Consider the following 22618-nt stretch of genomic DNA (forward strand, 5'->3'; position numbering starts at 1 on the left):
AGTAACGCATCGTGTAGTAACGTTAACTGAGTTACCGAATTTAAAAAATAATGCGTTAGATTACTAGTTACTGCAAAAAATAACGGCGTTACAGTACTTGGTAACGCGTTAGTCCCAACACTGATAGTGGTGCCTTGTTGAGGCCATTTTCTCAATAATAAAAGTAACAGTAGTTTTAAAAAAAGGTTAATATTTCTCATTACCTTTAAAACATATGAACATGTCTTTATCTTGCAGTTGAATTGTTTGCCCAGTAGTACAATAAATGACAGATCCTCCTCCAGTTCACAGAAAGAGAAGGAATACATCAGTACTGAATGCCCCTAGAAACTTTTTTGCTGGATATACAATATCTGAAGCACAATTCTAAATGAGCCAAGCTTTCTGCTAATTAATTTATCCATAAAGTGAAGCAAAGTATTTATTCTTGGTAATGTGAACTTCTCCAAGGAATATGGGCCTGCTGCTCTTAGATGGAACGAGTGAAGAACGTGGAACATACCCAAGTAATCCAATAATTTGAAAACTGGAGCAACTGTAAGATGAGACGTTATCTCAGTAAAAACAGAAGAAGAATCCAAACTGTTATTTAACCTTAGAGATATAAACTATAAACTCTGCTTACACACCTATTGATAATTGCTGTAGATGTTTGAAGTGAATTGATTAAAGAATAAACTGTCAATCACAAGTCTTCAAACCTAATTTTACCTTTTACCAGCGTACCACTCTCCCTGTATAGATTTCTAAAATGTCTGAACACTCCCAGAAAGTTGTAAGAGTTTATAGTCACCCCTTTCCATTGTTCAGTGTTGAACAAAGAAACAACCATATGTTAACATAAAGATTTGTCAGTGGGATAATCTTAATTTAATTGCTAATATTCCATCAATTTATTTGTGTTTGTGTGTGATTTCCACCAATAAATTGTTGGGATGGATTAGTTGAATCCCTGTATTCAACTACAGAACTCATACCAGATGTTCTGTGAGTCAACACCATCACCATCACTGTGTTTTCTCATGTATAGTTAATAATCCTGACACAGATAACCTGACCATGGTTATAAAGTAGTCAGGTGTCCATGATATCAACAGAGATTATAGCTAAGCAGGAAGAGGGGTCATTTATGCCCAGAGGAATCACATGTCCCCTCCAGGCTGGGGAAGAACTTGACGTTAAGGAGGAAATGTGAGCTTCTTTGCTGACTTTGCTGCAGCCACTTTATTTTTCATCCATGTTCCCATGATGCTATAAGATTGTGCAATAGATACTAACCACTAGAGGTCATAATTTGCTGACTCTCAGCACCACACCATGCAGTGTCTTGCCTGTCAAAGAAATATAATATTTTCATGAGGGTACATGGAAGTCACACAATATTGTGCACTGATATCAGCAATGCCAGGGTTCGAAATAGCTGTTTATGTTGTGGTGCACATTTCATCCAAATATGAATTTCTTTCAGGCACAGAATGGCCTGATGCAGACTCATAAACTGGGAAATCCCATCAGTAGAGCGGCGATATGCTGTTAATAATCCATATGCATTTTGTGGTTAGATGCTATATTAAAAATTTAACTGATAAACAGCAATTATTTGTTTATGACTGTACCCGTTTCAACATAACAGCAATGGACACCCAAATAACATAATATATTTAATGCAGAGTCAGAGTTTATGAAATCTCAATTCTACCCTTTCAACAGAATATAAAAAGCAGTGTAGGTGGGGCTGTAACCAGCCAGACAAGTCTTTTAAAGAGGGGACAGAGCTCAGGCAGCTCCAGTGCCGTCGCTGATCTGTTATTCAATATTTCATGCTGCTCTGCAAATATAAGGGGCCATAACAACTGAATTATTCATGTAGTTTTATGTCAGGATGACTGATTCACAGGAAAATGACCACCAGCATCCAAAAAGCAAAGCAAGTGGATGAAGTGAAAAATGATCAAATAATGTTTTCATTTTCCGTCTGACCTTTGTTTCGTTCAAGATGGATCTTATGTTTTAAGATGAGGCCATTTTTGCATCTCTTAGTTAATCCCTATAAGTAAGTGTACGAAAAAAAGGAAAGAACAATGCACTGATTACAGCTCACATTAACAGAAGCATCCTTTACACGGCTCCAAATGTTTGCTGAGTTCTGAGGACCGAAACATCTGCAGGGAACAACATGCCGGCTCTTAAAACACACCTTACAGACTGTGCTTACTTTGGCCTCTAGGAGTGCTGTGGCAAAAGAATCCAGGTCTGGCAAACAATTTCCCAGATTTCACTTGAGATAGAATAGAATTATAACAAACCAGTGATGATGAAAGTCAGAATGAGTAATTCAGTATAACTGATTAATGTAATTTTGTTCATTCATTTAGAAACAAACTCCATCAAGTTTCTAACCATGTTTTTTTAAATTCTATTTTCAATATGAAACCATATATACACTATTTTTCAAAAATGACACCATCACAGTGAGCATGATTTTAAGAATTCTGGGTGAAGTTAATGTCTAGATCCATATAATGCTTGTAATGCTCAGGAACCAAAACACCAAAATGAACATAACAATTAGACACAGAAAGAAATAGCTAGGTTAACATTATAGTCATAAACAGGTTGAATTCCCCCGTTAACCACTGCAGTTTTTTTCTTAAAACTACATTGTTAGTTGCGTATCAATTTATCAATTATTTACTCAAAAATAATTCTCATTTAACATTTTTGAAACACTTATGCAAATGCAAAAATTATAGTTTTGTCAGATTTATGAGAGTGATGGTGGAATGCTGTCATTCAGTTTATTATTATTATTTGCCTGCATCCATGATAAACAAAAAAAATATCTGCAGAAACATCTGCAGGCAGCCTTGTCAGAGTGACTGCTGTGGAACAATGTAAGCACTCCGCCCTGTGAGTTTTGCAAAGGAGGTAGAAAAATTTGTTTCAAGACCTGCACCTTGCTGTCAAATGCCTGAATTTCCTTGGCCACCGTCTTTTCTAAAGGTTAACACATTTCTTAAATCTTAAACAACCAATCTAATATAAACCTGGTTCTACTAATTGATAATATCTCTATCCAAAACAACCTTTTAAAGAATAAGATAACCATGTATATGAGATTGTAAAGTGCAGGAAAAATGTTCACAACTTTTCTTTGTTTTGATATGGGCATTGTGTATCAGCCATCGGCCACCCTGCTCTCTAAGTCAGTGGTTCTCAAAGGGGGGTCCGGGGATCCCCAGGGAGTCTCTAGCAAAAAGGTAAATAATTGATAACTATTTGTTTGTGACTTTCACACACCATACTCACTTTCTAGTTAATTAGCAGTGATGCACCACACACAGCAAGGAAATTGTCACCACTGCAATATATATAATCGTGGGATAAAATCTGATCAGAGGTCCATCTCATTTTGGTCAGTTTAGGGGTCCTTCATGTGAAAAAGTCTGCCCAACCCAAAGGATAAAATGAGTCACACAACAAGATTCTGTATCATCATTTTAATCAGAGTTCATTCAGAGCAAGCTGAGAATACAAGCACAAAATCACAACATGTCTGCAGCGGTATGACACTGTCATATCGTCATTTCACTCTGGTCTGACAACACACGCAGTCCAAACCAGACAGCATATACAACAATGAGAGATATAGCACCAGGGTGTTGGAGTGCATAGCAGCATGTCTAGTGGCTGGGTCAGACTTGATGCTAGCAGGCAGCAGGCTGTAGAGGTCAGACACGGAAAACTCACTCACTCTCTCTCTCTCTCACACACACACACACACACACACACACACACATAGAAGCTATAACGGTGGGTATAGTGCTCGACTCAGCCCTCACACACTGCAGCCATGTCGGCCTCTGAGGGTATCATGGTAGATGAATGTGTTTACAGCCAGAGAGAGGGAAGGGTGTGATGGCAGTTTAGCAAAAACACACTCACAATGAACAGACGTGATTTGCGCAGTTTCAGACAGCAGCATTTTAAAGAGCTGAACTACAAGTCCTGGCCCATTCGTTGTCCTCGAACACCTGGAGAGATCAGCCCACTCGGCGTGGAAATTATTGAGTTAGTCGATAAGTTGTCTTTTTTTCAGGCCTGTATTCATCTTGTTTTCTTATTTAGCACAATGACAGCGTCACAGCTCAGAGGAGAGGATGGAGTACGATGTCAAAAAATACTGAGTCATTGTAAAAACTGCAGTATTCCCTTTAAATCAAAGGAGTGGATCTCTATTTAGATCGCAAGAAATATGTTTGTGGGTGAAACCATATTGCTGGTGTGTTTATTTTATAGCTTTAATAGCCACTAGACTATGATTTTAGTTACTGTATGTACTTTTTCGGTGTGACCAGAATCTATCACTACACATGCATTATATTTGAAAAGGCCTTGCCCCTATACATTTATCTTAAATGGCTCAATTTACAAGCTAAAATGTGACTGTGTGACAATATAGTCTGCTAAAATGTTGCTACTCAACCAAAAACAGGGTCCTGCATGCAAGCCGTAGCAATTATATTACAGTTCATTTGGTTTCTTAGCAACCAAACTGATGAAACCAGATATCATCCAGAACAATGAAATGAAAACCAGGACCATACAGCGGAGGCACTGTAACTAGGAAACGCAACTGTTAAAACAGATTTTGTACTTTCTCAAAACCTCTCAGAGAAAAAAGCATCCCTTTGACATTTTTCTACAATCATTTTGATATTGATCTGAATTGTCAACCATTCAGACAAAAGGTAAAAATGCCCTTTCATACACATAAATGTGTACTGATGGCTCTTTTTTATAGCTTGATGCCAAAGAGAACTCATATAAATAATGTGCAAATTATGTGCTCAATAATATAAAGCGGTTCTGTGCACCAAAAATACAAGGAATCACATACTTTCACACATTTACATACACACACACACACTCACACACAGTGAAATTATTTGCATTATTCTAAAAGCTCAACATCAGTGCCCATTCAGAGGTGAACAATATATGACAGGACAGCAAAAACAACATGTAAGGAAACAAACCAAAGGGAAGAAGTTTGCCTAATTCGTCAAGTAGCCTTCGATCGCGCACCTAAAAGTGTAGAGATGTTCTACTTTTACTGCTTCGCTTCAGCCAGTCTGTTGCTGATCTCTTTGCTCTTCTTTGTGACGACGCCCTCTGGTTTGGGTTCTGCGGCGGCCGAAGACGGCTTCTTCTTGGCTGACTGCGAACTGGCAAGCTGCTTCTCTTTTGATTTTTTCACCATCTTCCCTGTTGCCGTTGTTGGTGTCTTTTTTGGTTTGGTGCGAGACACTGGTTTATCCACCTGGAAGAGAAGAAAGATGAAAATACAAAGATTAAACCAAGGAAAAATAACTAATTTAAACTTAACTGATGTTAAAGCAATAGTTTGATATTTTGAGAAATGCACCTATTTGCTTTCTTGCCGAGAGATAGATAAGAAGATTGATACCACATTTGTATATGTCCATTAAATCTGAAGCTACAATCAGCAGCTAATTAGCTTAGCATAGCATAAATACCGGAAACATGGTGAAAAAGCTAGCATGACTCTCTCCAAAGGCAAAAAGTAACCGTTTTAAGGGGGTTATGTGCCAGAATCCGTAATTTTTTCCCATGACTGTTCTGGCTAATCGTGCCCTACTGTGCTGTTATTGGCTAGTGGTACCTGGCGCTAGCTGTTAGTGTGTATGATTGGATACTGGCAGCTGGGAGAAGATAAGAAAGCAGGTCATGGTGGATGAATCACAATCACAGGACTTTCACCCAGGAAAACTGGGGTTCCTGTTCCATGTGAAGCTATATGTTAGTGCTGCCTTTTTTGTAGACTTAGTTCTATTTTTAAAACATTAAAACACTAAAACTACTTGATTATATTTAGGAAAATTTCATTGTTTGGGTTAAAACGGAACCCAACAAATTTAGAAAGCCTTTCCGGCAATCACAAAGACTATCGAGGCAACGAGTACTAGCCGATCACAGTAGCAGTTGCCTATCACAGCACAGGAGGGTGGGACAAGGTGCAACGATCATATTTCAAAGTTAATTAGCAATATTAGTGGTACCAACCTTATCAAAATTAGCAAGAAAGTGAATAAGTACATTTAAAAAATTGTTGCCAAACTATTTCTTAAAACAGTGACTCTAAATCATGTCAAAGTTCTGTTTTAACATGCAATACGTACCTTTTTACCCTGTTACTTAAAAAATGACAAGCAAATGACACCATATGATATTGGCGATATTTGCGTTATGTGGTTAGTGTGATGAAGATAAAAGAAAAAAAAAACAGCACAAAAATGTGTTTGTGCCTTTCCTTTTATAGAACAGTGGGCCGTGCAGTTTCCCATTAAAATAAACTTTAAAAGAAAGCTTAACATACAAAAGTATATGGTTTTTATTAGTATGTGATGTTAGTATTATGCTTCACAAAATGAAATATTTGATAACATTCAACTATTAATATGGCAGTAAAACCTAAATGCTTAAGAAGCAGGCATGTGACTGGAGGATCACTGGTTCAAATTCCCGTATCCGACTGGAAAAATGTGGGTGCACTTAGCTTTGTTCTGCTCTTATCAAGTTGCCACAACAATAAAAGACTTCTGGGTGAGCTCCCAAAGGTTAACGTCGCATAAATGAGTTGGTGCACAGCAGAAAAGTTGCAAACATGCTCAACTTTTGCTGAATAAATAAACCTTAAAAACTTGTATATTGTAAGAGACGACAAATGCTTGGAAAAGGCTGTTTCTGACAGTTAAAATGAAGGGCTCTATTTCTGTGAATAAAAGGATTGTGGTGCAAAGTAAGTATTGCAATTCAAATAATTTTTGTAAATTTTGTGTGACACAGACAGTTAGTCAAGGTTGAATTAAGAGGAATGGGTGTGTCTCATTCATGACCCCATCAACCTTAAAAGCACTGCACTCTTCACTATGATGCTCAGCCATTCACAGTCCAGATGAGATAGAATGCATTTATTCATTTTACTATTTTTATTTATACAATTTTACATTCTTGATGCTGTGGACCTTAAAGAATAAGATTTTCACAGCTGCATCATACTGAGCTGCAAACTGCTATTATGCAAATCAAAAGTCAAACGGTTAACATCATCAGCAAAGAAGTGTTACCAGTGATACCAAAAATGCACTGTAGCACTTTCCATCGCCATTGGCAGACACTGCTACTTTCCACTTACTTGTATGCAATCAAATGCTGAGCCAAATGTCTGCAGACTTCCTGTCATTTGTTGTAATGTAATTTGCACCATACTTTGTCACCAAAATAGAGCCCTGAACAGTGCAGATCTGTCTGCAAGGAGGTTTCTGTCTTGTTGGCCTCCACAGATGCAAGAAATCCTTCTCTTTTGTTTTGATTCTTATCTGTGACTTGGCTTCTTTGTTTCTTCCATTTATTAATCAATCCACCCGCTTGCATTAATCCACATAAAATACACAGTCAGTTTTAAAAACTACTAAGCTGCACAAAGGGTGTCGGGTGGTGCGGGTCGAGAGGTGGGCAAACAGTGAATATGTGGCTGATACTTTTTGCATCTGGCAGCAGCTGGGTGATATATGTGACTGTGGCTCGTTCTGGCCAGGGTGCATACTGTGTGTGTATGTGTGTACAGTATGCAGGTTTGCGTCTGATCAATTTGAGGTCAGCCTCCATGCCTTCTAGAAGAAGCAGAGAACACACCTGACTACAGCAGACTTAGAACAGAGCTGCTCTCAGTCTCTGAGACGTCCTACAAGAATGAGAGAGGGAGTGGCCATATGAACACACTACTATAGAAACATTGTTAACCAGTTTTTGTCTGAACTGTCGATAACATGCAAGAATACACCAATCTATGTTAAAGGTATGGTTTGGCGGTCGGCGTGCCCACAGTTTGGAGAAGTAGCAGGACTATCTTGTTGGAGGCTAAGCAATGTAATGCAACAAAACATATTTTAGCCACCTAAAAAAAATCTGTATCGCTTTAAATTTGCACTATACTTTATTTTCATCGCTTTACCTGGTCATCAGACAGCCTTTTCTGACAGGACACCAAGGTTATATAAGCCAAATATCACTCTCTCTGAAGCCACCAAATTCCTTTGACATAAAAAGCAATTTCACCTTGCGGAATATGGGAGTTAATTGTCTACCGCTGCTCCAGTCCATTTGTTTATTTGTGTTATTGTGTGACTTTGGTGAAACTGAAAATGTAACACAAAAGCACAAGCAAACTAACTCGAGGTAGTGGTAGACCAGCAACTCCTGTGTTCTACGAGGTAAAATTACTGTTTTTGCCAAGGGAGTCTGGTTGGTTAGGAGAGAGTGATATTTAGCTGATGTAACAGTGGTTTCCCATTGAAAAGGCTGACAGCAATGTAAATATTCTAAACATAGCATACACTTAAACTAATATTGATTTGTTTAGGTGGGCCTTTTTAGGTGGTTAAAATACATTTTGCTGCTAACCCTGTGCACAGCAGCACACTGCTTAGCTTCCTATAGCAGTATTGCTGCTGCTTCCCCAAACTGAAGGTGTGCTGACCGCCATACAACCCCACTTCTAAGCGTCCGAACTACCCCTTTAACAATATCTTCTAATAAAGGTCTGCTTTAATTTAGTATGAAGTGCCAGATTTGACACACATTTAGCCTCTTGAATGACACATTACAAACTTGTGCAATAAATATTGTCTGAATTAATATGTAGTTATTGTTTGTAGTTCAATATTAATATTTATGGTGGAATAATATAACAACAGATGCTTATTTAGTCATTTAAATTGAAATATGATGCTGTTTTGTTGGTGTTTAATAAGTCTGAGAACCAATCACCTGCCATAACACCACAGTGATGGATAGCATGTGAAATAAAATAACATTAATGCAGCAGCACTTCCAGTGAGTAAGAACTCAAGTTCAAAACAAAGTAAAAGTGACAAACAGTGTGTTAATTACAAAATACCAAACCAACAGTATAAGAGGGGTAATGAAGAATTAGACATGACTATAATTCAGTTTATCTGAAGAAGACTTCAGCAGTGGTAAATGATGGTAGAGGTATTTGCGCTAACATCGGTGGATCTGCGTGTGGTGTGTGTGTGTTGTGTGTGTGTGTGTGTGTGTGTGTGTGGATGTGTTACTCTCACCTTGGCAGGTTCCTTGCCCGGCTCACTGTACAGGCTGCGTATCCTCCTGCGCTCCACCACCTTGTTGTCAGTGGGCTTAACCTTCACCTGCTCCCCCTTGAACGTGGCACTGTAGCTGGTCTCCAGACTGGTCTCCTCCACTGGGGGTTTGTACTGAGACGGAGCTTTGATGGGCTTCACTGGTTTCACATCCTTATATGCCTTGAACTCAGTCCTAATACAAATGGAGAAAACAAATAAGAGAGGATTTTATAGCTGCGACTTTTAATTAATTTCATTATTTATTAATCTGACAGTTGTTTTATTTTGTCTGTTATTTTGTTGTTGGCATGTTTGGTTGAAAAATTACTGAGAGCTTTAATTAATTTTCAGTTTAAGAATGATTAGTGCATGTTTTCCACACAGATGAACTTAGTCCCAATTATATCATTAGGCCTGTTATGATACTTACTATATCAGCTTATCATACTGTATAAGGACATGACCTCATTATGTCTGAATATATGTCTGAATAAAAAATGTATTGCTCTTCAAGAGGGTGTACTTGCATTATTATGCTATTACATTATTATATTATTGGCATGAATTGTCGTAAAATGACAATTATATCGTTTATTACAATTATTCTGGGACAGAAGTAGTGATTGTGACAGGCCTGCATATGCAAAATTAAACCTAATAACTAATAATGTTAACTGGTCATGCAAACAAAATAGCAAGTTTACAGTGAGTTTTGTTAAGTATGACTTGTGCGTGACATATTGACCAGCACTCATGGTAAATATCACCATGAGCAGAATGCAGTTTAATACACTTAGAAATATGGCAGGACTAAATTGGATTTGACATATATTGACAATACAAGACTTTTGTATTGCCCAGGCGTTTTAATGTCTCATGTTGACTGTAGCTCAGCTCCAAGCTGTGCAAAGCTCTGCTGACGTTTTCTTTTTTTTTTTTTTTTTTTATTTTGCTGAATACTTGATTTATATCACGGGATCATATGTGCCTATTAATTTCTGCATGTTGACTAATTGTTATTTTTAGCACTGATGTTAAAAATTGATCTTTAGATTTCCTGTCTAGGCTCTAAAATGACAGTGTGTATTCTATACAGGTCAACATGGACTCGTATAAAACTACAATGGACCTTTAAATACATCTATTATGGATAACAAGGAGTAACCTCTGGTCAACTAGATATTTAAGCAATTATCCTTATTGGTCCTCTGTTCTGTTTTACCACTGTAATTTGTATTGCAGCATGTACTGAATTGTGCTCTTTTCTTTTAGATTTTTTTTTTTAATTCAATGGCAGTTTTGTATTTAATTGGCATTTAATTATTTATTTACTAAATGCAGTAGGGAGGCCTGTTTTTTATCAAACGTACAGTGAAAGATTCTAGTTAAAAGACAAAGGTCATGTGGCCTTTCATCTTCTGAAGAACATCTTTAATGTTGTTTATTCTTGTTGTACATGTGGACAGATGATGAGACAACGGGCCCCTGGGCAGAAACATCTTTTATAGCAGCACACCCAGATTGAAAAAAAGACAGTGTCTCTTTGTAGCTGTTTTGTCTCTCTTTTTGATATCTCTTTGTGGTAGATGCATGTCTCTTCGTGGTACTGTTGAGTCTTCTCGCAGTCGTTTTTATCTCCTTGTGGTAGTTTGTGCCTCTTTGTAGTACTTTTGCGTCTCTTTAGTCATTTTGTGTCTCTTTGTGGCACCTTTGTGTCTCTGTTGTTGTTTCATGTCTCACTGTGGTCATTTGGTGTCTTTCCATAGTGGTATGACTGACTTTCACAAAGAAATGTCACAGTAACTTCAAATAGACGCTCTGGCTTTAGAGACCACTGACAGATTGGTCCCCTGAGCCTGTGTCCAGTAAGACCCTTCAGTAATCCATCCATGATTGTATATTTCTCTTTACATCTTCTGTACAATTACTTCTTATCATTAATCTAGGATTTCATTAATTATGTAATAAGATTTTGTTAAATTTTATTGCTTACAAATCACATCGTAACTCTGCTTTAACTCTAATGTGGCACATTAAGTTAATTGGTTACTCACATTTATTTGGAGCAAGTTTCTCAAACTGAACAGAAAATTGAGGGCAGTGGTTCATCTTACTGTATGTTAACTTCAATATTTAATTGGGGCAGACTGAAGCCAGCAAGTCTTGTTAACTTGCATACATTATGCATCCATGATTCGATTCAGGAGAAAGCCTGTGCAGAGAAGCCATGATAAGACACATGATTACATTGAGACCCTTTTAGTGGCTGTACTCATTCATGTGCTACTGCATTGATTCAGGAGTACTCTTAGGGAGGATAAAGCAGAAAATCAATAATCCAACCTTTATCTGTGGCAATATCAGTTTACTGTAGAAATCACTGGAGATTGTAACCAGAGACCGGGCAATACCAAACATCCCCTGAAATTTTATCACTAGAAGTGGTGGAAGAAGTAAGTAGCAATACAACAATGTAAAAAAAACCCCTCTGCTACAAGTAAAGGACCTACAGTCAAATTCTTACTTTAGTACAAGTACAAAAGTATACGCATCAAAATGTACATGAAGGCCCAAAAGTAAAAGTACTCATTATGCAGAATGGCACATTTTGCTTGATTCTAATTATTGATGCATTAACACGTGAGCATCACTAATGTTGCAGCTGATAAAAGTGGAGCTAATTCCAACAACATTACATAGGCCAGCTGCTGGGTAGCCTAATCTGGGCTCAACATTTTTAAAGAAAAAATGTTTAAAAATATTTTTTTTCCCTGTACTTATATTTGCTCCCTGCTAGGCTTGTCTATGTTAAAAAGAAAACAATGGTGAACAGATGTTGCTGATAAAAGTGCATATATTCACATGTCGAGTTAGCTAATGTTAGCAAAATGCTGGCTAACTGAACAGCTGATCTACATCATTCATTAGCCAGGTTTTTGCTAACATTAGTTAGCCAACTGGCTAGCATTACGTACCAGGTTTGCTTAACTGTTACTAGGGACAGAACAAAAAGGCGGAGTATTTTCAGGAGTCACTTGTGAATATTTTGAATGATACTACTATTGTGCAATGATTTGTAATATTAAAGGGAATGATGATTTTGACTCCACTATTCTCATTTTCAATGAAAAACGTTAAAATGATTATGGAGTGATTTTTGAGACGATCTGGAGGTTTACCAAACAATGGTGTCCTCATAAATCTGTAAAATATGATGTGTAGATCAGGACATCTCTGGAGCATGACAATATTTAATTTTAAATGGTACAACTGTATTTTGACAAACATTTTGCCTTTAACAAATATTGTGCCTCCTGCAATATGAAAGCTCCATTAGACCATATTGCAATTTCAGTACAGTTTGAAGTGTATTATCATAATTTATTAGTTGATAAATGAATTAATAATCTGTGTCTGCAAAGTAACTAGTAACTGTGTTATCAAATACATATAGTGGAGCAAAAGGTATAATATTGGCTTCCACAATATAATGGGGCAGAGGTATAAAAATAAGGACGGGGCCAGATATAGTCATTTTGGGATGTAAGGCAGACATAGGCACAGACTGTCCGCATCCCTTGTTCTACTCCTTTTAAGTTTTTTAAATAAATATGAAGTCATAAAAATAAACTTTTCATCCAAGCCTGGTGAAAAGTGCTGCTCAGTAATCTGGTGGCTCAGCAGTGGATACTTCTGCATCTCTTGGCAGACACCAGCAGGGTGAACAGGCTGTGGCTGGGGTGGGTATTGTCTTTTAGCATCAGTCCACCTCCTCCTTTTTTTCAGCACCTCTGGGATAGCTTTGCTTTCAAAAAAAAGAAAATTCAATCAGTACTCCATGCCAAGTCATTTGTTTACTCAAGTTGGCAACTGTCTTCCTGAATCATTTTGATGTGCAGTAAGATCATTAAATAGTCCGAGTTAAGGAACCCTGGAGACATTCATGAATTAAGCATTCTGATGCCACTTAAGCATGTGGATTTTTAGAGAGACAATTAAATAGCAAATTTAAAAAAAAATCTTAACCATAAATTTATGATGTGTTTTATGAGGCCCTAGGTTTAGGCCTAATGCAGTTGCGGACATTTGCCTAATAGTAAGTCCTCCCCTGATTAATACATACTAGGTAAAGTACAATTACATCAAAATTATATTTATGTACAGTACTTGAGTAAATGTACTTGGTTCATTTCCACCACTGATCACTGGACAGAGCTGTGTGGCACACACTGGCTACTGCACCTCTGAGGGCTACTGCAAGTTGAAATTCTTTCAGAGATGTTGTGTAACATGCAACACTGACGAGAATAAAATGCCTCAGTACAGTCACGGAAATGACAAATAAAACTTTTATTTCAATGATCAACAACACATCTGAATCAGCCCTGATACTACATGGTCTCTCTCAGACTTACATGTAGCTGCTGGAGGTGGACATCTCCTCCTTTATCTGTCTGTTGACAGCGTCTGCAGCCGCTCTGCCTTTCCTCTGCTCTGCGCTCACATCTGCAGCCACCTGCGCCTCCGTCTTCTCAGCCGCTGGTCTCTCTGCCGACTTCTCCCTCTTCACGCTCTTCTTCACCACCTCCTGCTTCGACTCCTTCTCGTGCGTCTTCTCCTCGATCTCGCTCTTCTCCACGCCGCTCTCGGCCTCTGCCGCCGTCGCGGCGTGCTCCAGCTTCCCGCTGCCCGCGGTGGGGCTCGGTTTGGGGATCCAGGGGTGGTCGTGCTTCTTCGGTATAGGCCACGGCTTGTAGTCCTTCTGATACTGAGTCTCGTTGTTGAACGGGGCCGCGGAGCGCTGGTACTCGTTTCTGGGCTTGCAGCTGGGCTCGGGGCGCACTCTCCACGCCTTGAAGTCTTGGCGCATGACGGACGCAGTAAAGCCATCTTTACCCGCTGCGGCACCCGTCGCGGGCGGTGCCTTCCCAGACTCCTGCTCACCGGGATGAGGCTGGGTTTCTATGGCAATGGCGCCGGCCCTCTTCTGCCTGGGCTGCGGGTGATGGGGAAGATGCTGCACGTCGGCCACGTCCGAGTATTTGGTGAAAACCAAAGGCACCGCGATGTCCGCTTTGTCCAGCTCGGTCCAGAAGCGGTTGATGCAGCAAGCACGCGTAATGCACGGCCATGCCATGATGAGAAATACTGACAAGAGAAAAGATGCACAGTAATACTCTAAATAAACGTGGTATTAAACGTCCTACTCACGACTCGAAGTCTTGCAACCCTCTCAGTTTGTGTCCAGTCAGGGTTATTCCTCACTTCAGCTTTATGCGATACTCATCTGATGAGTACAATCTCACCGATCTTTGCGTGAGACTCCCCCTCTGTCTCCTCCTGCAGGCTGTTTGTTCTTATTGGAAGTTTAAATGGACTTTGGGCTTTGCTGTGGAGTGAGCGCACATTGCTGTCTGGTTGCGCATCAAAGCGACCCCACCCACATTTGTGTGATGATGCTGAGAGATGCCAGCCCGGGGTCTGCACTCACTGTGAGTTTGCACGGTGAACTCTCACCTGAGCTCGTCACCGTCTGGCCAGCACGGAGGGAGGAGACGCGGTTAACCCCTGCGCTGCCATGTCAGGAAAATACCAACTTCAGACGGCAGAGGACGTAACGGCAGCAGCCTGTTGTTGTATTGTAAGGAGGAAATGGCCGATAATGCAGCTGATAATCTGAGAAAATAAAGTTTTACTTGTCCTTATCTAACTCCAAGACTCAAATATCTACATTGATTCGTTTTAATTTTTTCAATTTAAAATTTCAAGGTGGTAACCATGTGGGAGGGATTTTACGATCAGTTGTTATAATTGTGTATTTTTCGTTTACTTTTTTATTTTCCAGTAATTCTGCACATTCCTATTTAGTTTTAATTGTTTAAAAGGGTTTAGTTTGAGTTTTAGTGTTAGTTTTAATATCACAATAATGAAGGTAAAGGCTGGTTTTAAGTTCAGAAAAGGTATTTCAGGCTTACAATACAAACAAGGCAGTTGCCTTACAGTCTCAACACAAACTTGTGCATCTTCGTGTGCTCATGTTTGTTGTGTTGACAAATTTACCCAAATTAACAGACTTAAACTAAAGACATTTCTTGTATACTTAAGTACACAGTAATGTTTGTTTGTTTTTCTAGTTAATCATTAGTGTAGTTTTTTTTTTCAGTTAACTACATTTTTCACATCTAGATTTAGCTTTTAGTTTCATTTTAGTTAAATATAAAAACCTCTGTAACAGTGTTGAATATCATGATTTTAAAAAATCTTGATATAACATTAACTATGTTAATGTATAATGACCCCCACTGTCAATTGCATTTTTTTGTTTTACAGTGTATAAATAATTCAAGCACTGACATTGACAAATGACCATTTGTGGCAAAATTTTGCACATGCTTACATTACAACAGGCTATTTTTTTATTTTATTTATGATGGAAAGCAACACTTTAAAATGAAAAACGAATTTTTGGGCCAGACAAACACTTATTTAAGGAAGAACATTTCAAGTTGTCTTTTACTTTGTTTTTTAATGTTGCAATAAATATCATACCATGGACCTTTTATCCTAGTATTGTCAGACCTTTTGTATTTGGTAACATTACATCTCTGCTAGATAGATCCAACAATTAAGTGTTCAAACATCTGAAGAGGAAAATAAAAAGTAACATCTTGCAACAAAGAAAAACTCAGAGCGCTGTAACTGCATTTCATACAAAGGATTTTATTACAGCAAACTGTACATATTGTGAAGGTTTATGTAAAATCTAACAAGTTAATGAATACTTTAGGTGACAGCAAAAACACTGAAAATACCCACATTAACATACATTTACTGCTACATCCAATGTCTTGTACTTTTCTGAAACTGCACAGAACAGTTCAGAGTGAGACAAACATTCAGGACCACAGCAAGACTAGAGGCACACCCATATGTTTCTACTGGGGATACTTGAATAAATAAACCAACATGTTATTACACATCAGTATTTTCATCTTAGTTACATCACATAAGTCCCCCGAAAGAGGTGAATTTTCACCAGTTTTAACTCGACAAAATGTCACATTAACATTACTTGCTTTTTATTTATATTAAAAAAGACAGCATGAATTCATAGATGCTGCTGATGTTGGTGTAACTGCTCCCTCTTGTGCTCTTCCTGCCTCATAGTCAGTCAATGGAAATGAATCACTGTACTATAGAGAGCCACTTGCCTTCATTTAAAAAAAGCTGACAGTACATGAGCTGTTATGGCAGTTATTTAAGTAGAAAAACCATCAACTAAGTTTAACAAATAAAACATATGAACAAAAGAAAGGCTGCAAAATGCTTTCCTTAAGGTCACAGCATCATAACAGAGGAGGCTCATTTAATAAGAAATCAGACAGACTTTGAACATTTACAGATAATGCCTTACATTTCATTTTATTGCATTGCAATTTTAATTGAGTCTCCATGAGGTATTTAGTATTTACATGTTTTCTTCCAGCAAAATCTGCTTATCGTTTACAATGAAAAACCGAGCTGCATTTCATAAAATACAAAATTATTTTGTACCACATCCAATAAGAACAAAGATTCTTTAATTCTACTTGGGAACCTCAGGGACTGAATATAAATAGAAATCATTTCATCTTTATGTCTGCGTTAAAAAAAATTATTAGTACTTACATCCAGGTGTACAAAAATATAAATGATCAGCTAAAGGATCACGTCTTTATGACTGACAGCACATCTATTTAATTCATTTTGTCCCAGACCAGCTCAGCTCAGTGTCTCTGTCACATCATTTCATCACATCCTCCTCAGCTGCTCCCTCAGACTCGGCCTCAGCTTCAGGATCATCCTCTGGATAGAGTCTGCAATATTTGTCTACCATGACGTCCAAGTCATGTTTGACATGAGTGTTGACGTTCAGCATTGCCAGACTTTTGTTCCACTGCTTGGCTGGCATGCTGTCAAAGTAATCCTGTAGCCGTGCACTTGCTGTCTCACTTTTGTTGTCCTCTAATTTCAGCACCGGTAAGGTGGAGAGCACCTTGAGGAAAGAATTCACATTGGGAAAGAACTTGACATCTGGCAGCTGAAGGGTTTCGTGGATGGTGGTGGGCAGCCGCACCTCTTTGCCCCGGTGCTTCCACTTGATCCTCCAGCAGTGAAGCTCTGCAGGAAGCGTGTCTGGGTTGGGGAGGTCGTTGCGGTAAACATCTGCGTAGTTTTCCTCGGTGGTGTTGAACTTCATTTGACCCATGACGGCTGGGACCAGCGACAGGCACTTAAGCGCTTTGAGGTTGGTCTCCGAGAACATGTCCTCCACCTCCTGCATGATACCATGGATACAAGGGACTGTCACATACTCCTTAAAATACGCCTCCGCTTGGATTTCGCCAACATCGGCTGCACGCTGTTTCCGAAGAAACAGCCTTGGTATCTTCAGAGGAATCTCCATCACACCGGCCAAACTCACAGCCTCCTCATACCAGAATTCGTGATAGACATCAATGTTATCATTGACCTCATTTAATGAATGCAGGACAGCAGTTAGACTGTTGGCAGCAAAAAACACGTCCAGTGTTTCCCCCTGAAGATTCCTCCCGAAGGCTCTGGTGAATGTGAGAACGTTCTTTAAGATGACAATGGTGACAATGATCTCAAAGTCAGCCAGAGTTTCAGAGATTGAATATGCATCTGCTGCAGTAGTGTCCGCAAACTTTCCATCAACATTGTCACGGATGCTGTCCATGCACAGCAGAAGGGTCGGCAACAAGTCAAGCAGCATGTCAAAGACGTTGTGCTGCTCCGTCCATCCTGGGCCACAGGCCTGTTTTAGCGCAACACCTTTCTCTTCATTTTTCTGATAGTGGGTAGAGATTGCTTCCTCTAGCTCATCCAGAGTAAACGGGATTCTAAAGAAAGCACCAATCCTTCTTAGAGTCTCCATGACGACCTGGACATTGGGAAAAGGCAGATTGTTGGCCAGGTGGATGTTCAGAGCCATATGAGAGCAAGGCATGTGCAAAGCCAGGGGATACTTCTCCATCAGTAACACTGCCACAGCTTTCATCTTGGTGGTGGAGGTGCCAGTTGCCTTGTGGGCCTGACCGCGACAATCCTCCATGCTGAGCCCCCAGCGGTCAGTCAGCTGGGCCTCCAGCCTTTCTACCAGTGCAGACTCATCACCATCAAATGGCATAAAGTCCACAAACTCCTCACGAAGAATGTTCTGCTGGTTCACAAAGCGTAAAAACAGAGGCAGGTGTTTCTCGCTGGCAAAGTCAACAAGGTCGCCAGTCACGAGGGAGAAGAAGCGACTCTCCCTCACCTCCATCAGCATCTCCTCCCTCACTGTGTTCTCGCAGACGTCCAGTAGCTGGCTCTGCTGGGTGGCAGAGAGGTATTCTGTGTTCACAGCTGTCGCCTCAAACCGCTTCTTCAGAGCTTCGTCTCCAGCATTCATGCGGTAATTTAGAATGGCCTGGAAGTTGTTGGACATTTGTTCAGGTTCAGATGCTCTGTCAGCCACTAAAGGGATACTCTGTTTTCCTAATGAGACTAAAACCTCAAACAAGGATCGCAGATATTCACGAAAAGCCCTCTCCTCTGTGGACAATTGAGGTTCATCCTCATTGGTGTTTGTGCTACCAGCAGCTGTCTCATCTTTTATGGAATTAAGCTGTTCAATAGAAGATGCCACTGGGAAGAGAGGAAAAAAAGGAACAGTGGTCATTTAAGTAAATAGATATTGAAGAACATTACCATGCAATTATGAGTAAAAACAAATATCCTATTTACTTACATCTCCTTTCTTTCATCTTCTTTATATCTTCTTCAGTCTGAAATTAAAAACTAAAGTTAATTTACAAAAATCAGACAACAACTGGCCAAACTATAGAGCTTAAGAGGTGCATTTAAAACAATTCTGAAAGGTGAGAGCTAATATTTTTCTTACAAGTTCTTTGATCTGCTTGCGGTGTCTTGTGTGAGGATTTCTTAGATGGCTTGTCAGGTCAAATATAGTTGGAATGGCTGTATCTTTCAACACAGTCCTGTAGGGGCTCTGAAAAAAGTAAACAAACAAAACAATAAACTCAAATGAGCCATTTTTTGGAGACTCATATTTTTGGGAAATTATTAGAAACATACTAATAGGCTGTTGACTGGAACTGTATTAGATACTCACTGTTTTGCACACCATAGCTGGGTCGAAGTGTTTAGCACATAATCTGTAGTGCTTGTTCAACTGGTCAGATGTTTTTGCCTCTAGATCTGCCCTGCGGCAGTTCTCTACCCAGATTCGGCACCTGCAAAAAACAAACAAACAAACAAACAAAACACACATACCAACTTCATATGACAATGGAAAAGCCACACTGCACTGAGACAGCAGCTGTGTCTGGATTCACTTCTATAAATGTAGGATGAACATACAAGAGTAAAGATTACAACATTAAAAAAAGAAAAAAGAAAGATAAAAAAGAGAGATTGTAGTGTTTTACAGATTTGTACTGCTGAGACTACATTATATACAAGTAGGGTTGTTCCTATAATGTCCTTCAATGCTGCCTGAATTGCTGGTATCTGTATTAACAGGTACACACGTCTATGCACCAATCTGATACCAGGTAACTTATTAAGTCTGAAATGGGACCATGCTACTTTGCAGAAACATAACATACATAATTTTCCCCCCAGAATGGCAAAGTCATGTTCTGAGGCATTTTCTGTATGCATTTGTTCATGTTTAACACATGGTTAAATCTGAGCTGGTCCACACAACAATGATAAAAACCATATATCATCATAAATTTTAATGTACTGATATTAGATCAGTACATGGTATAGGAACATCTCTATACACAGGGCTACAACTAAGAATTATTTGCAGTTAATCTGTTGATTTTTTGTTTTTTTTTGTCAATTAACTGATTAGTTGGTTGGTCTATAAAATGTCAGTCTTTACCAAAGCCCAAGATGGCATCCTCAAATGTCTTCTTGACAACCCTGAGACATTTATTTACTGTCAAAGAGGAGTTATGAAACCAGAAAATACTGACATCTGTGAAGCTTTCTTTCAAAATAAATCAAACTGATAATCAAAATATTTAATCTGAGATTTGCTGGGCTCTGTACCAAACAAACATGTTGTCTTACATCTGGAGAAGAACATTTTTAGGCCAGGGCCTCTCTGGAGCGTTGCATTATAATGCTGTTTTTCCAAACCTTTCCTTACTCAAAAACTTGGAATTTGGTTCTGTGATTTGGATACTGCACTTGGCCATATTGTAATTTCAGTCCTACTCAAAAGGTTAAGTTGCCTACCACGTAGCCCCAATCTCACTTTGCTACTGAGTTTAAAAACAAGACTGAGCAATCCAACATAAACACTTAAGTTACAATGAGTTGAGTTAGAACAGATAGACTGTACTGCTTAACATCAGATGATAATTTTCTTCAAAATCCGTTTACATAGGTATTGTACAATTAGGGACAACCCTACACTAAACATGAAATCATAATGTTACTGCGTTTTATATCAGGTAGTGCTTTGATTGGTAACGTAGATTTCAGTCATTCTAGTAAAACTGACAAAGAAATCGCACAAGTTTGACTGTAGTTTCATGAATACTTAAGTTCGCCTGTGTGGGTAACGTTATTTACGATGCCTTACCTCTCCGGATCCCGTGGAAACCTAAAAAACGCCAAATCTGACTGTGTACTCTTCCGTGTACAGTTTGGGGCCGCGCAAAAATTCGGCATGCTTCGGGCTAGGTAGTTAGCTTAGCTAATCTAGCTGACTATTATCATCTGCTACCTTTAGCCCTTTCGTATAGGGGCTCTTGTGGACGAAAGTGATGTCAAACACTAATAGTGGACAACGTGTATGTCCTCAAACAGTGTCCGATGACTTTCCTTTAAAAAAAAAAACTATTAAACAGTGAACTCGGAAACATTTGCAACGGTCGAATTTGGAGTAGCTCGCCTTAGGAGGACGATGGTCCGCCCACAAGGCATCTGATTGTACGTCCCTAAACACTGAGGTAAAACTATTGGTCGGTTGCGCTGCATGGACCCAGTTTATTGACCAATCACAAGAGGTCGTGTCTCAACGTAAACCCTAGTTTTGAGAAACTCTCGCGAGATTTGTACGCCTTGTTTCTTAATTTTGCCAGTTGAAGAAACTAACTGTCTTTTATGCAGAGACAAGACTGTAAGTAAGGTATGCTGAAGTTTACGGACAAAAGTCACCTGGTTAGGGTTAGGAAAATATCATGGTTTGGGCACAATCGATCATTCTCGCGACATTCTTCACGGGTCTGGGGTTCCCGTATAGTCACGACTATTAGAAAACAGCCAAGGCTTTCTTCCTCTTTATCCATGGTGAAGATGACAACAGCTCTTCAAGGTGCACTACTGCCACCAACTGGCTAACTGACTACAAGACAGGAGTTAGCTAGCTAGGGTAGGGCAACCAGTTTAATTGTCGATCTATCTACTCGACTGGGTAATGTACACTAGCTATCGAGCAATAACCCGTTTTGGATGCAGCCCACTTACTGGTTGTGAAAACAGATCGCTTGCTAGCTATTCTAGAACATTAGCTAATCAATTAACGCTAGCTACGTTGTGTGTTACCATCGGTTCCTCATATCGATGTCTCCCGGTCGGTAGCTACTTACATATTAATTTGTTCTTTCAAGTATATATTGTTACTAGAATGCTTGTCTCTAAAATTAATACATATAAACACATATGTTGATGATACAACAATGATCAGTATTGGCTAAGCAGTAAAACCGTCTAGAAAACAATGTTTGTCACTTGGCTCGTTGGTCTAGGGGTATGATTCTCGCTTAGGGTGCGAGAGGTCCCGGGTTCAAATCCCGGACGAGCCCTCCTTTTGAACAATGTTTGGACCCTATGAATAAGGGTTTACCTCTAAAGATCATAGCTCAAAGTACACACCTACCTTATCTATAACCTGGGGGTCGACACGGACATCAACATCCAAGCACACAGAGAATAAACAACGTCCGCGATTCTCATAGAGACACCATTACAAAAGTGTTAAAATTAAAGTATTATAGAGTTATTTTCACGATACCTTTTTGAACTGCGATACATAACTACAGTTACCAGTTTATCCATCACGCTTTCACCGCGTCTGTGCTTGGAGTGGAAAATTCAGGGCTCGTCCGGGATTTGAACCCGGGACCTCTCGCACCCGAAGCGAGAATCATACCCCTAGACCAACGAGCCGGAACGCTTATGAAGAGCCTCTTTTGCTTTATAAAGAGCTACAACAAGTCATAGTTCTGTCTTTTGTTTCCTATTGTTTTATCATATACATTTACGTAGTTTATGGCGACTATATCAAAAGCACTGTGTGATAATGTCTTTATGGGGATTATGTATGTCTGTTGCCAGGGGTGAAG

General features: G+C 39.3%; 2 protein-coding genes and 2 non-coding genes across 5 annotated transcripts; 1 reads left to right on the plus strand and 3 right to left on the minus strand.

The window, feature by feature from the left end:
- Positions 1–3485: 3485 nt before the first annotated feature.
- map6b (microtubule-associated protein 6b) lies at positions 3486–14827 on the minus strand. Of its 2 annotated transcripts, XM_084717862.1 has the most exons (4): positions 13604–14827; positions 9168–9381; positions 7720–7768; positions 5189–5323 (listed from the first exon to the last, which is right to left on the minus strand). In XM_084717862.1, exons 1-3 carry the CDS (start codon positions 14323–14325, stop codon positions 7724–7726), a joined length of 981 nt encoding a protein of 326 aa, XP_084573988.1. In that variant the 5' UTR covers positions 14326–14827; the 3' UTR covers positions 5189–5323; positions 7720–7723. The 2 variants fall into 2 exon arrangements, with proteins under 2 accessions (XP_084573986.1, XP_084573988.1); XM_084717860.1 differs by lacking the exon at positions 7720–7768 and having other exon boundaries at positions 3486–5323; positions 13604–14815.
- A 1681-nt stretch (positions 14828–16508) lies between these two features.
- thap12b (THAP domain containing 12b) lies at positions 16509–21188 on the minus strand. The gene is made up of 5 exons (XM_084717863.1): positions 20854–21188; positions 19366–19486; positions 19135–19242; positions 18982–19018; positions 16509–18878 (listed from the first exon to the last, which is right to left on the minus strand). The coding sequence occupies exons 1-5, from the start codon at positions 20940–20942 to the stop codon at positions 16972–16974; spliced, it is 2262 nt and encodes a 753-aa protein (XP_084573989.1). The 5' UTR covers positions 20943–21188; the 3' UTR covers positions 16509–16971.
- An 818-nt stretch (positions 21189–22006) lies between these two features.
- trnap-agg (transfer RNA proline (anticodon AGG)) lies at positions 22007–22078 on the plus strand. Its single transcript has one exon. It is a non-coding gene; the product is annotated as a tRNA-Pro (tRNA).
- Positions 22079–22370: 292 nt separating this feature from the next.
- Positions 22371–22442, minus strand: trnap-cgg (transfer RNA proline (anticodon CGG)). Its single transcript has one exon. It is a non-coding gene; the product is annotated as a tRNA-Pro (tRNA).
- Between the last annotated feature and the right edge of the window lie 176 nt (positions 22443–22618).

Source organism: Lutjanus erythropterus, chromosome 4 (genome assembly GCF_056507025.1).
Source record: "Lutjanus erythropterus isolate fLutEry1 chromosome 4, fLutEry1.hap2, whole genome shotgun sequence".
In the NCBI taxonomy this organism is placed as follows: Eukaryota; Metazoa; Chordata; class Actinopteri; order Lutjaniformes; family Lutjanidae; genus Lutjanus; species Lutjanus erythropterus.